The sequence below is a fragment of the Mobula hypostoma genome, chromosome 23 (assembly GCF_963921235.1).
Source record: "Mobula hypostoma chromosome 23, sMobHyp1.1, whole genome shotgun sequence".
NCBI classification, from domain to species: domain Eukaryota; kingdom Metazoa; phylum Chordata; class Chondrichthyes; order Myliobatiformes; family Myliobatidae; genus Mobula; species Mobula hypostoma.
The window spans coordinates 11,208,098-11,220,263 of record NC_086119.1 but is presented as its reverse complement, the minus strand read 5'-3'; the positions used below and the strand labels follow the sequence as shown (position 1 = coordinate 11,220,263).

Sequence of the window (12,166 nt, the reverse complement as noted above, 5' to 3'; positions counted from 1 at the left end):
CAATGTTATAAAGGCAGAGATATCGAACATTACACAGAACAATAACTAACCAGGGCTGCTGTAACAGCAGCACTGTTAGACCCCTGCTTTGAGCTGTCTGAACCTTTTACTCATGTGAAGGGGACCTAGTTTACGTGCACACCACATTTACAATTAAGAATAAAGGTCAAACTGGTGTATGTGCTTTTTCATTAAGAAATTAAATACATATATCACCTCAGATCTCAAAAATAACACCAAAGCAGATTGGTTATGTTTCGGATCAAGCCACGATATGATTTTGTCAATGCGATTTGAATTGGCAAAGCGACAGAAATGCTTTTGTTGCGTTTTCCTTAAGGCTTGTTTTAATGGATGACCTTATACTGTGTGCAGCATGTGTGGCTGAACGATTGCCTTACTGATAATCCTAGTGGACAGTGTTTGCGTTGGTCTGTGGAGGCTGTGATCTTTTATTCCCAATCCCGCCTGAACTTTCCTACTGGATTTAACCCCCCCCCCACACCCACCCCAGTTACATAACCCACATTAACTTCCTTGAAGATGGAGGTGTTTGCTGAGTCTGACTCCTCAGCGGGGAGGACTTGCCCCTTATTTGTTACAATTGAACCTGCATCTCCCATATCCACTGCCCGCTCTTTCCACACTTGCATCACCCTCTGAAGTTCCCCCTCAGATTCCCCGTAAATATTTCACCTTCCACCCTAAACCCCTGACCTCTAGTTCTAGCCTCCCCCAGCCCAGACCTATCCAAACAACCTCCTTTACTGTGATGGTTGGTCAGACTTTGCAGTTTACCGCAGCAGAGGATCTCCACTTCAATTGCTTTTATCTACTTCAACAGTAAACACCCCAACCAGTGCCCTGTTCAACCTGCCCTTGACCCACCTTTCCCTCCACAGGTTCGAGCTCCGTTTCCTCCTCTGACTCCATCCCTCAGCAAACATAGAGAGCACTACAGCTCAGACTCAGGCCTTCGGCCTTCCTAGTCCATGCAGGCCCAGTATTTTGCCTATTCCCATCGATCTGCACCCGGACCATAGCCCACCATACCCCTCCCATCCAAGTACCTAACCAAATCTTTCAGCTAGACCCACATTCACCACTTCTGCTGGCTGTTCATTCCACACTGACACCACCCTCTAAAGCTCCCCCTCAGATTCGCCTTAAATATTTCACCTTTCACCCTAAATCTGTGACTTCTGGTTCTAGTCTCACCCAACCTGAGGGGGAGAAAACCTGCACGTATTCACCGTATCTATACCCCTCATGGTTTTGTATATCTCTATAAGATCTTCCCTTCATTCTCCTGCGCTCCAGGGAATAATACCCTAACCTTTTCAACCTTTCTCAAGACCTCAAGTCCCAGCAAGATCCTTGCAAATGTTCTCCGCACTCTTCCAAGCATATTGATACCTTACCTGTAGGTAGGTGACAAAACACTCCAAATTCAGCCTCACCAACATCTTATACAATTTCAACATGTCATCCCAACTCCAGTACTCAGTACTTTGATTTATGAAGGCCAATGTGCCAAAAGCTCTCTTTACAACCCTAAGTACCTGTGGTGCCACTTTCAAGGAATTATGAATGTGTGTTTCAAGATCCGTTTGGTCTACCACGCACAGCTCAGTGCCTTGCCGTTCACTGTGTAAGACCTACCCTTCAAAGTGCGACACCTCACACTTGCCAGCATCAAATTCCACATGCCATTTATCCACGAGGCTTACAGAGAGGTCTCCTGAGAGGTTGCAGTAAGTCTTGGGATCCATTCTACTAGGAACTGCGTCCTGTTTTCGATATTAGAGGACAGGAGCAGGAGCCAGCTAGTGGGTCTGCTCTACCGTTCCAGTTTCCGCCTCAACCCAATTTCCCCTCTCGTCCCCACAATTCCCCAGCCTCTGAATATCACGCCATCTCCGTCTCGGCTACACACAACAGCTGGGCATCCAGAGCACCCCATGGAGAGAATTCCTGATTTTCACAGCCATCTGAGTGAAGGAGATTTGCCTTATCTCAGGCCTAAACAGGCAGACCTTTACCCTGTCTGTGCCTCCCAGTTCTAGACTCTCTACCCTGAGGAAGCAGTCTCTCAGCACCTGACTCTGTAGACCCTGGCACCTCAGAATTGAATATATTCTGATGAGGTCTCCTCTTTATTTTCTTACCAAACTCCAGAGCAAACGGGCTTGTTCTACTCAGTTTCAATCCAGCCAATATAGACCAATAACATGAAATGCTGTAGCTTTGGAATTGAAACCTGCCTCTTAATTGTACGTGTTTGTGCTATGCTCTGATATTAGATGTGTTGGCATGAACCAATAGTAGTCATGAGGAGAGGCTGTCAGTCCTGATGAGGGGGTTCCTTTGCGTAGGTCCAGCAAACCAGAGCGTCACGGGGCCACAGCCCTGTGAGACATTCCGTGCTGTCCCTTGGCGGGGTAATTTATTCCCTAGGTTTAGTCACCTCCCTGACAGAAGAGAGGACACAGCCATCCAATCTTCAAACTTTTTATCTTCAGAGAAATAATCTCCACAACCACAACCTTCCTCTTCACCGACCCTTCTCATTAATTGATTCCCAATGTGCCCCAGGGAGCCAACCCCTCACAACTTCATGACTAGAGCATCAAATGTCTCCTGAACCTTCTGGTGCTCTCCTCACAAGATGGTGGAAGAACTCAATAGTTAGACAGGAGGGAAATAGAGAGTCAATGTTTCTAGTCATGACCCTTCATCTGCACTTACTACTGCAGCTTCTATTTCCACTGCAAAGGTTTCGAAGGCCCATCCAAATTTCAAGCCACTGGGACCGTTGTAGCTTACTGATGATTCATTTGGGGAGTCCAGCCCATTGATGGCCAGCCTCCCCGCTTCCTTGTTCTGTCGATGATGTACCGGGCGCAATGGCTCGATCACTGAGGTGGCAGTTGCCACAGACTTTGAGCAGAGGTTCCCAGATGTGGGCACTCCCTGGGACCCCCACTGGTGGGCGGACAGTGAGAATTGGAATGGAAAGAGAGGCAGGAGTACGCATTCCCCATCTTTGTCAGCTGACTACAGAAAGCCCACGGCCTGTCAGCCAAAAGAAGGTGAAGGCTGATCGAGCCCAGGTCAAAACCAGGAGGACTTTGGTGGGGCTACTTGCCCATTGGGAGAAATTATCAGGCCAGACAGGATTGACAGCCTCTCCAAAGTGTAATGCACTGAAGAAACGGTCGATTCAAAGTAGAGAATGTTGGGAGACCGGAGCTCCAGTGCCATGTCTCCAGGGTAGCTGGCAGCTTCATCTCAGTACTGTGTGTTAATGTTGCCATGATAATTCCTTAAGTATAGGCATAGGGCCTCGAACCTACAATACAGGAGTTCAGCTCCAGTATATAGGGAATCCAGGTCCTCGTGCGCAGGGCTTCAGGTCCATGATATACAGGGGTTCAGGTCCCTAATACACAGGGGCTCAGGTCCCTAATACACAGGGGCTCAGGTCCATAATACACAGGGGCTCAGGTCCCTAATACACAGGGGCTCAGGTCCATAATATACAGGGGTTCAGGTCCCTAATACACAGGGGTTGAGGTCCATAATACACATGGGTTCAGGTCCCTAATACACAGGGGTTCAGGTCCCTAATACACAGGGGTTCAGGTCCCTAATACACAGGGGCTCAGGTCCATAATACACAGGGGTTCAGGTCCCTAATACACAGGGGTTCAGGTCCCTAATACACAGGGTTCAGGTCCATAATACACAGGGGTTCAGGTCCCTAATACACAGGGGCTCAGGTCCATAATATACAGGGGCTCAGGTCCCTAATACACAGGGGTTCAGGTCCCTAATACACAGGGTTCAGGTCCATAATACACAGGGGTTCAGGTCCCTAATACACAGGGGCTCAGGTCCATAATATACAGGGGCTCAGGTCCCTAATACACAGGGGTTCAGGTCCATAATATACAGGGGTTTAGGTCCATAATATACAGCGGTTTAGGTCCCTAATACACAGGGGTTCAGGTCTATAATATACAGGGGTTCCAGTCCATAATATACAGGAGTTCAGGTCTATAATATACAGGGGTTCCAGTCCATAATATACATGGGTTCAGGTCCCTAATATACAGGGGTTCAGGTCCGTAATATACAGGAGTTCTGGTCCATAATATACAGGGGTTCAGGTCTATAATAAAGCTGGGTTCAGTCCCCATTGTTGAGGGTTTTAAGTCCCTATTTACCACTCCGTTCCCATAAATACAGAAATACATGTCCCTGATATGTTGAAGTTGAGGTCCTTAAAGTACAGAATACAGATCCCTATTACACAGGACTCAAGCTGGTAATATTATCCGTCTTTAAAACACAAAGTTTCAGTACATTGGGATTCAGGCCTGTAACCGAGAGGGGTTCTGGCACTGTACAGGGTTCATGCCCATAATATTTGTTCAGGTCCCCCTTTTACAGGGGTTCAGTCTCCTAACAGACAGGAATTCCAGTCTTAAATATATAGGGGTTCCACTCTGAAATAAACTGGGATCAATTGTCCCATAGACAGGAGTTCCAGTCTAACATAAACAGGGGTTCAATCCTCCTACAGACAGGGGTTCCAGTATTAATGAAACAGGGTTCATCTCCTTGTGTATAAGAGTTCCTGTCCCCCATAAACTGGTGTTTATCTTTGTTAGGGGTTCATCTTTCTAAAACAAACCGGTTCAAGCTCCAGTGTAGGGAGAATCAGGATCCCAGTATCATGTTGTTTCTGAAGCTAAAATCTGAGGTTCGCGTCCCCTACAAGGATTCGGGTGTCTCGCACAGAATAGTGCAGCTCCCCAATGTACAGAGGTGTTAATCCTTATCGCAGTGTGCTGAGCACATCTGCAAAGGTAGAACTTTTAAATACACATTTATTTCTTAAAAATAAGTACCTTCTGGAATTACACAGACATTTGGAATTGCTAATCACCTTGATTAAAATGAGAATGTGTAGAAAATGCAGCTCCATTTTCTGTAGATTACATGCTTATAGTGAACATAGCGGGCTAAAAGTATTACTTACCTGTTACCAAGGTAATAAACTGGTTTAGGGTACAGTTTAAAATTCCAGTTCTTCTCCTACCTCAGCCAAAGGGTTGCTGTATTGGAGGAAGATGATTGAAGTAAAGGGGAATGTAATAACAATTTCTATTATTGAGCAACGATTGGATCTTTGGTGTCTACCAACCCTTTTTGTGAAGGTTTTCCCATTCCTCACCAATACTTTGAGGCTGATAGTTAGTGGGACTCAATAATGATACTCGATCCAATGCCCAGTCATGTCCTGTAGCTTAAGTCTTTCATTCATATCAGTATTTTTTTGCAAGTTTTTGTTTTGAGAAGAGAGAGAAATGTGTCCTTGTTTATAAATATGTATTAAGCACTGACAGACTTAATAACTGTACAATTTTAGGGGCCATTGATTGCGACTGCATTTACAAACGGATACCATTGAAAGCAGACAGGTGTTGGTTGGTTGCCATCTCAGGTTTGAGGTATTAAATGTTATATATTCCATCCCATTCCCTCCCTTTGCTTTTCCTGAGACAGCTAATCACTGTCAATGCACACACTTCCATTCTTTCCTCCTTATCTTACCTATTCATTCCCTTTTCCGCTGTTTAAGCTTTTCCTGTGTTCGTCAGATCAAGGAGGAGGGTTCCCAAAAGCATCAGGTAGCTTCTGGACCCTGGATCCTCCGTGACTGAATTATGCTTGGACAGGCGAGGACTTGGTTCCCTGCCGTGAACGGGTGTTTGAGAGTGATATATTGAGATAATTGAATTCTATAGGGAAATAGCAGGTGTAGCACTTGCCACAGTAGCATGGTGGTTAGCATAATGCTGTACAGCACCAGCAATCTGGCTTCGATCCTGCACGTGGGTGTAATTTGGCGGCATAGGCTCGTTGGGTCAGAAGGGACTGCTAATAATGCTGTATCCCTTAAGAAATGCACAAGGGAAGACCGTTTAGATCAGGGGTTCCCAACCTTTTTAATGTCCTGGACCCCTACAATTAAGCAAGGCGTCCATGGACCCCGGTTGGGAACCTCTGATTTAGATCGTGTGTGAGTGAAGAAACTCATTGCAACATCGTGGTTGGGAAGGGCTCCATTTACGGTTGGAAGAAAACCAGTTGAGTTCCTCCCAGCCAACACTTCCCCCTGGATCCATCTGGGAATACAAGGTGTTGTGTCAATGTAGGGGAGCTTAACGAGCACAGAGTCTATTAATTTCAAGCTCCTTTTTCCTAGTTTAGCGCTATTTATTATTTAGAGATACAGTGGAGAACAGGCCCTTCTGGCCCAACAAACCACACCACCCAGTGACCCACCTACTTAACCCTAGCCCAGGGGCTCCCAGCAGGGGTACACGGACCACCATGGCATAAAAGTGGTTGGAAACCCCTGACCTGGCCCAATCACAGGACAATTTACTATCCTGTGCATCTTTGGACTCTGGGAGGAAACCAGAGCACCCAGAGGAAACCCAGGCATTCAGGCGGAAGACGTACAGACTCGTTACAGACGGCGTTGGAATTGAACTCCGAACCCTGATGCCCGGAGCTGTAACAGTGCTGCGCTAACCACTACGTTACCGTGGTGACCTATCTGTGACACTCGCTCTTTACAGAAGGTCCACAATTGAACAGATACAGGACAATCTCGTACTGTTCAGGAAGGCCCACGTTCTACCCTTGGAGACGTTCGTTATGGAGAGGCAGTGCCAAGGTTAAAGGTCATTGCCGTAATGAGATAGGGAGACCATAAAGATTCAGCTTTGAAAGCTTGATAAAGAAGTTGGGGGGGGGGGTGGCAAAGGGAGACAGGAATTCTACCAGCTTGAAGGAGCTTGTGAGAGGGAAGGAATCAGTTTAGTGCAGGGGTTCCCAACCTGGGGTTCATGGGCGGGCCCCTCGGTTAATGGTAAGGGTCCATGGCACAAAAAGAGGTCGTGAAGCCCTGGTTTAGTGAGATGAAGAGAGGACAATTCAGAGGAGTGCACTACGTTTCAGTTTTAACCAATGACAATGAACACCCCGAAATAACACGAGAGACTCTGTAGGTGCTACAAGTCCAGAGCAGCACACTCACAATGCTGGAGGAACTCAGCAGGTCCTGGCACCACCACTGGAGAGGAATTACCAGTCAGCCATTCAGGCCGCGGCCCACCAGTCCGGATGTTTCTTCCTCTCCGTAGGTGTTGTCTGATCTGCTAGGTTCCTCCAGCATTTTGTGTGTGTTGCTCCTAACACTCCCAAAGCCCTAAGTGGAAATCTTGGATTTTATTTTTAACACCAGTAAAACTTCATTCCAGCAAAAAAATGTCAGTCTGAGCCTTCACGTTCATCCCACACATCCAGAGGTCGAGTGTGTTCTCACTATATAGAAACCCCTCTTATTTGTGGAATGCACAGGTCAGAGGCATGATGGAGATGACCTGGTAGACAGCTGCAACTATTAGTAAGTTAACACGACTTGCATGTGTTGTTTTGCATTACTGATTTCAGTTCACCCAGGCAGTGTGACGCAGCTAGTACAGTTGCTGCTTTTCAGCTCTGGTCTCCCAGGCTTGATCCTGACCCTCAGCTCAATGTGTGTGTGTGTGTGTAGAGTTTGCACATTCCTCCCATGACCGCATGGTTTTCCCTCAGATGCTCCGGTTTCCTCCCAGGTCCACAAAGGCGTGCGTATCAGGAGGTTAAATTGCCTTTAGTGTGTGGGTGAGTGGGAGAACGTGAGGGCAGGTGAAGGGTGAGGGTAAAGGAAAGAGGATTGCTGTAAATAGCTTGTTGGTGATCAGTTTATTTTCAACAAGCTTTATTGTCAAGATTGTTTAATGTCATTTCCTGTACACAAGTGTAAGGAGAAGGAAATAATTATTAACCTGGATCCGAATTAGCACAAGAAAAAGACACAAAATGTAAAGAACACAATAATTAAAAAAAACATAAATACATAAAGCAGCTTATATAAATAGATTGGTTGTATGTCCATAAAGTGACTCTAGGCTGTACGTAAGGTGAATGATGGGAAACAGTAAAGTGGTGGTGGAGTTAGTGGCTGGAGGTGTTGATCAGCCTTACTGCTTGCAGAAAGTAACTGCTTTTCAGTCTAGTGGTCCTGGTGTGGGTGCTACGTAGCCTTCTCCCTGATGGGAGTGGGACAGACAGTCTGTGACAGGGTGTGTAGGATCTCTGATGACATTATTGGCCCTTTTCTGCCACCTTTCTCTATATATGTCCTTGATGGTGGGTAGGCTGGTGTCAGTGATGCATTGGGCAGTTCTGACTACGCATCGTTGAGCCTTCTTGTCCGCTGCAGTGCAGTTTCCGTACCAAGCAGTGATGCAGTTTGTTAGGATGCCCTCACTGCACATCTGTAGAAGGTCATGAGTACAGATGTGCAAAATCCAGCTCTCCTCACAGTAGAGGCATTGGTGAGCTTCTCCGACTGTGTAGGATGAGTTCTGGCACCATGAGAGGTTGTGTGAGATGTGCACTCCCAGGAGTTTGAAGTGCTGCCGATGTAAAGGAGGGGTGTGGGTTCTCCCGTAGTCAATAACCATCTCCTTTGTCTTGTTGACATTAAGGAAGGGGTTAATTACTTGGCAGTAGACCTTGAGCTCTTTCACCTCCTCACAGGCCGTGTGGACTCTGTGAGGGATGGGCCTGTTTCTGTGCTGTGTTTTTCTCTCTCTGTGAACACAACGCAGCCCTTGACTGATTTTATTTTTTAATAACTAGAAACCCACCTGCTATTGCTGAATGCAGAGAAAAAGGGAAAAACATAAACATTGCAGAATTTGAGCCCAGTATGGAAGTAGAACAGCACTAAACTGTAAGCCGATTGTACGGAGCAAGGCAGCGGAAATGGTTTGCATTGGGAAATCTCCAACTAGCTGAAGAGTGGCTGCAGCATGACTCAATATCCCAGAGCCAAACAACGGAAAATTATCCAGCGTTCCTGGCACGATCCTGCCTACAAGTCGTGTAAATTCCACATCTTCGTCAGTCACAGCAACCTGCATCAACAGGATATTTAACGTGGCTACTAGCCAGCATTTGTTGTCATAGTCATAGAGCCCTAGAGCACAGAAACAGGCCCTTTGGCCCATCTAGTCTATGCCCAACTGTTATTCTGCGTGTACCATCAACTTGAATATGGACCATAGCTGTCCCTACCTCTCCCATTCATATACTTGACAAAAACTTCTCCTAAATGTTGAAATCAAACGTTACTGTTGAAAGCAGAGTGTCCAGATACTGGACAGAAGTTCACTGGGGGAGGGGAGCAGGTCTTTCTTCGACACCGAGGGTCTGAGTGTGAATGAATCAATAAGCAGTCTTCCCTTCACCCAGGCGGTGATAGAGAACCCTGTCCTCTAACAAACGTCTATCACTAAGACACTTGAAACAGACATCAAATGCTGCCAGCACAGGGAGTGCCAGTCCCACCCAGTCACCAGCACCCCCTCCAACAAGACCTGGGCTCTAACCTTTAGACTCTGATCCCCATTCTGAACACCCCCCACCACAAGCAGAACTCATTTACTATTGATTCCCCTTGGTATCCCTGTGCACTAATGCCGATTTGTGTATTGGTTAGAATTATTGGAACTTTTGTTTCTAAATCTTTCCCTACCAGTTAGATCAAACTGACTAGTTTGAAGTTGTGCCCCTTTGTCGAACAGTGTTCTTGAGAAGATGGCTAGACTTCCCAACAGTTTTTTCCAGTTAATCTAATTCCCCTTCCATAATTGTCTGTTTTTATCTTGGAATGACCTACGTCCTTAGATATTTCTTAACCATACAATTTATTATGATTATTGCTCCCTAGATGCTCTGTCACTGATAGTTGGTCTGGCTTCTTTCCCAGATTGAGGTCGAAGTCAATCTTATGGCAAGGAAACAGACCCATCAGTCCAACAGAATTCCCGTCTGAACTAGACCCACTTGCTTGAATTTGCCCCAAATCAGGGGTTCTCAACCCTTTTTATACCTTTAACCAAGAGGTCCGTGGAGCCTCAGTTGGGAACCCCTGCTCTAAATATTTCCTAACCATGTACCTTTTAAATTTTGTTCATGTACTTGCCTCAACCATTCCCCTGGCAAAGCATTCCATATACTGATCAATCCCCAGTGAGAACGTCGTTCCTCAGACTTCCATTCTCACCTGAACCCTGTGCCCCCTCCCATTCCTGATTCCTCAGTCCCACCATGCCACTTTCTTTGTTGGGTCAGAAACATAACTAAATAAATAAATTTCTCTTGAATCCCCTCCCCCATCTTGGACCCATGAGTAATTCACGTCCTATTTGTCTTCTTCGGGACCCCCTTTATCACAACTCTATACCTTTAGCGCACCTCTGCGACTTTCCCACAAATTTGCTGCTCGCTACCAATCCCACGCGTTGTATCTCTTGCTTCTTAACTTCAGATAGATTCTCATAAAGGCCAGCTTCATTTGTCACACAAGTAAAATATTCTGATGTGTCAACGACCAACACCACCCAAGGGTGTGCCGGGGTCAGCCTGCAAGTGCCATTGTGCTTCTGGTGCCAACATAGCATATCTACAATTCACTAAGCCTAACCCATGTGTCTTTGGATTCTGGGAGGAAACCGGGGCACCTGGAGGAAACCCACACGATCGTGAGGAAGCCTTGTCCAATAAACTAATAGCATTTACATATTTGTATCTTAAAATCAACCTCCTCCAGGTTCAAGGACTCACTCACACTGGAAGCAGTTTGCAGCCTGCAAATCTTTGGGATATGGGAGCAGCTGGGATAAGCCCACATGGTCACTGGGAAGAACGTGCAAACTCCACACGGAGAGCACCTGAGGTCAGGTTTGAAGCTGAGAGGCCTCTGCTCTGCTCGCTGTGCCTCTACACCTGCTGGGTCTGAAGCCCGGGAATTCCTTTCCAAATACACGTTCACCAGAAAGGTTGCCACAGTTAAAGAAGCAGCTCACCGCCAATTCTCATCTATTGGAATTAGAATTAGAATCAGAATCAGGTTTATTATCAGGTTCAGAAGGACACGGAACGACCACTCTCCGCTGAACATCGATGACTCCTCCATAGAGATCGTTAAGAGCACCAAATTTCTTGGTGTTCACCTGCAAGAAATTTCTTGGTGGTCCCTCAACACCAGCTCCATAGCAAAGAAAGCCCAGCAGGGTCTCTACTTTCTGCGAAGGCTGAGAAAAGCCCATCTCCTAACCCCATCCTCACCACATTCTACAGAGGTTGTATTGAGAGCATCCTGAGCAGCTGCATCATGGCCTGGTTCGGAAATTGCACCATCTCGGATCGCAAGACCCTGCAGCAGATAGTGAGGTCAGCTGAGAAGATCATCGGGGTCTCTCTTCCCGGCATTAGAGACATTTACACCACACGCTGCATCTGCAAAGCAAACAGCATTATGAAGGGCCCCACGCACCCCTCATACAAACTCTTCTCCCTCCTGCCATCTGGCAAAAGGCACTGAAGTATTTGGGCTTTCACGACCAGACTATGTAACAGTTTCTTCCCCCAGGCCATCAGACTCCTCAATTCCCAGAGCCTGGACTGACACCAACCTACCTCCCTCTACTGTGCCGACTGTCTTGTTTATTATTTATTGTAATGCCTGCACTGTTTTGTGCACTTTATGCAGTCCTGGGTAGGTCTGTAGTCTAGTGTAGTTTTGTGTTGTTCTTTTTACGTAGTTCAGTGTAGTTTTTGTATTGTTCATGTAGCACCATGGTCCTGAAAAACGTTGTCTCGTTTTTACTGTGTACTGTACCAACAGTTATGGTTGGAATGACAATAAAAAGTGACTTGACTTGACTTATTATGTAATTTTTGAGATTCAGTGCAGAATAGGCCCTTCTGCCTATTGGAGCCGTGCTGCCCTGCAATCCCCTGGTTTAACCCTAGCCTAATCACAGGTCAATTTACAATGTCAGAGGTACGTTTTTTACGCAGAGAGCATGGGTGTGTGGAATGCACTGCCAGCCACAGTGGTGGAAGCGGATACAACAGGGTCTTTTAAGGATCTCTTGGATAGGTATATGGAGTTTAGAAAAATAGAGGTCTACGCGGTAGGGAAATTCTAGGCAGTTTCTAGAGTAGGTATGTGGTCAGCACAACATTG

General features: G+C 46.4%; 1 protein-coding gene across 12 annotated transcripts in view; it reads left to right on the top strand.

The window, feature by feature from the left end:
• msi2b (musashi RNA-binding protein 2b) overlaps positions 1-12,166 on the top strand; it is a 650,971-nt gene that overhangs the window by 625,384 nt on the left and 13,421 nt on the right. For all 12 annotated transcript variants that reach the window (XM_063031626.1, XM_063031623.1, XM_063031621.1 and 9 more), the window contains one exon: positions 5,438-5,519. In XM_063031626.1, the coding sequence (XP_062887696.1) occupies positions 5,438-5,479 (42 nt within the window). In that variant the 3' untranslated portion in view covers positions 5,480-5,519. The remainder of the gene's footprint in view (positions 1-5,437; positions 5,520-12,166) is intronic.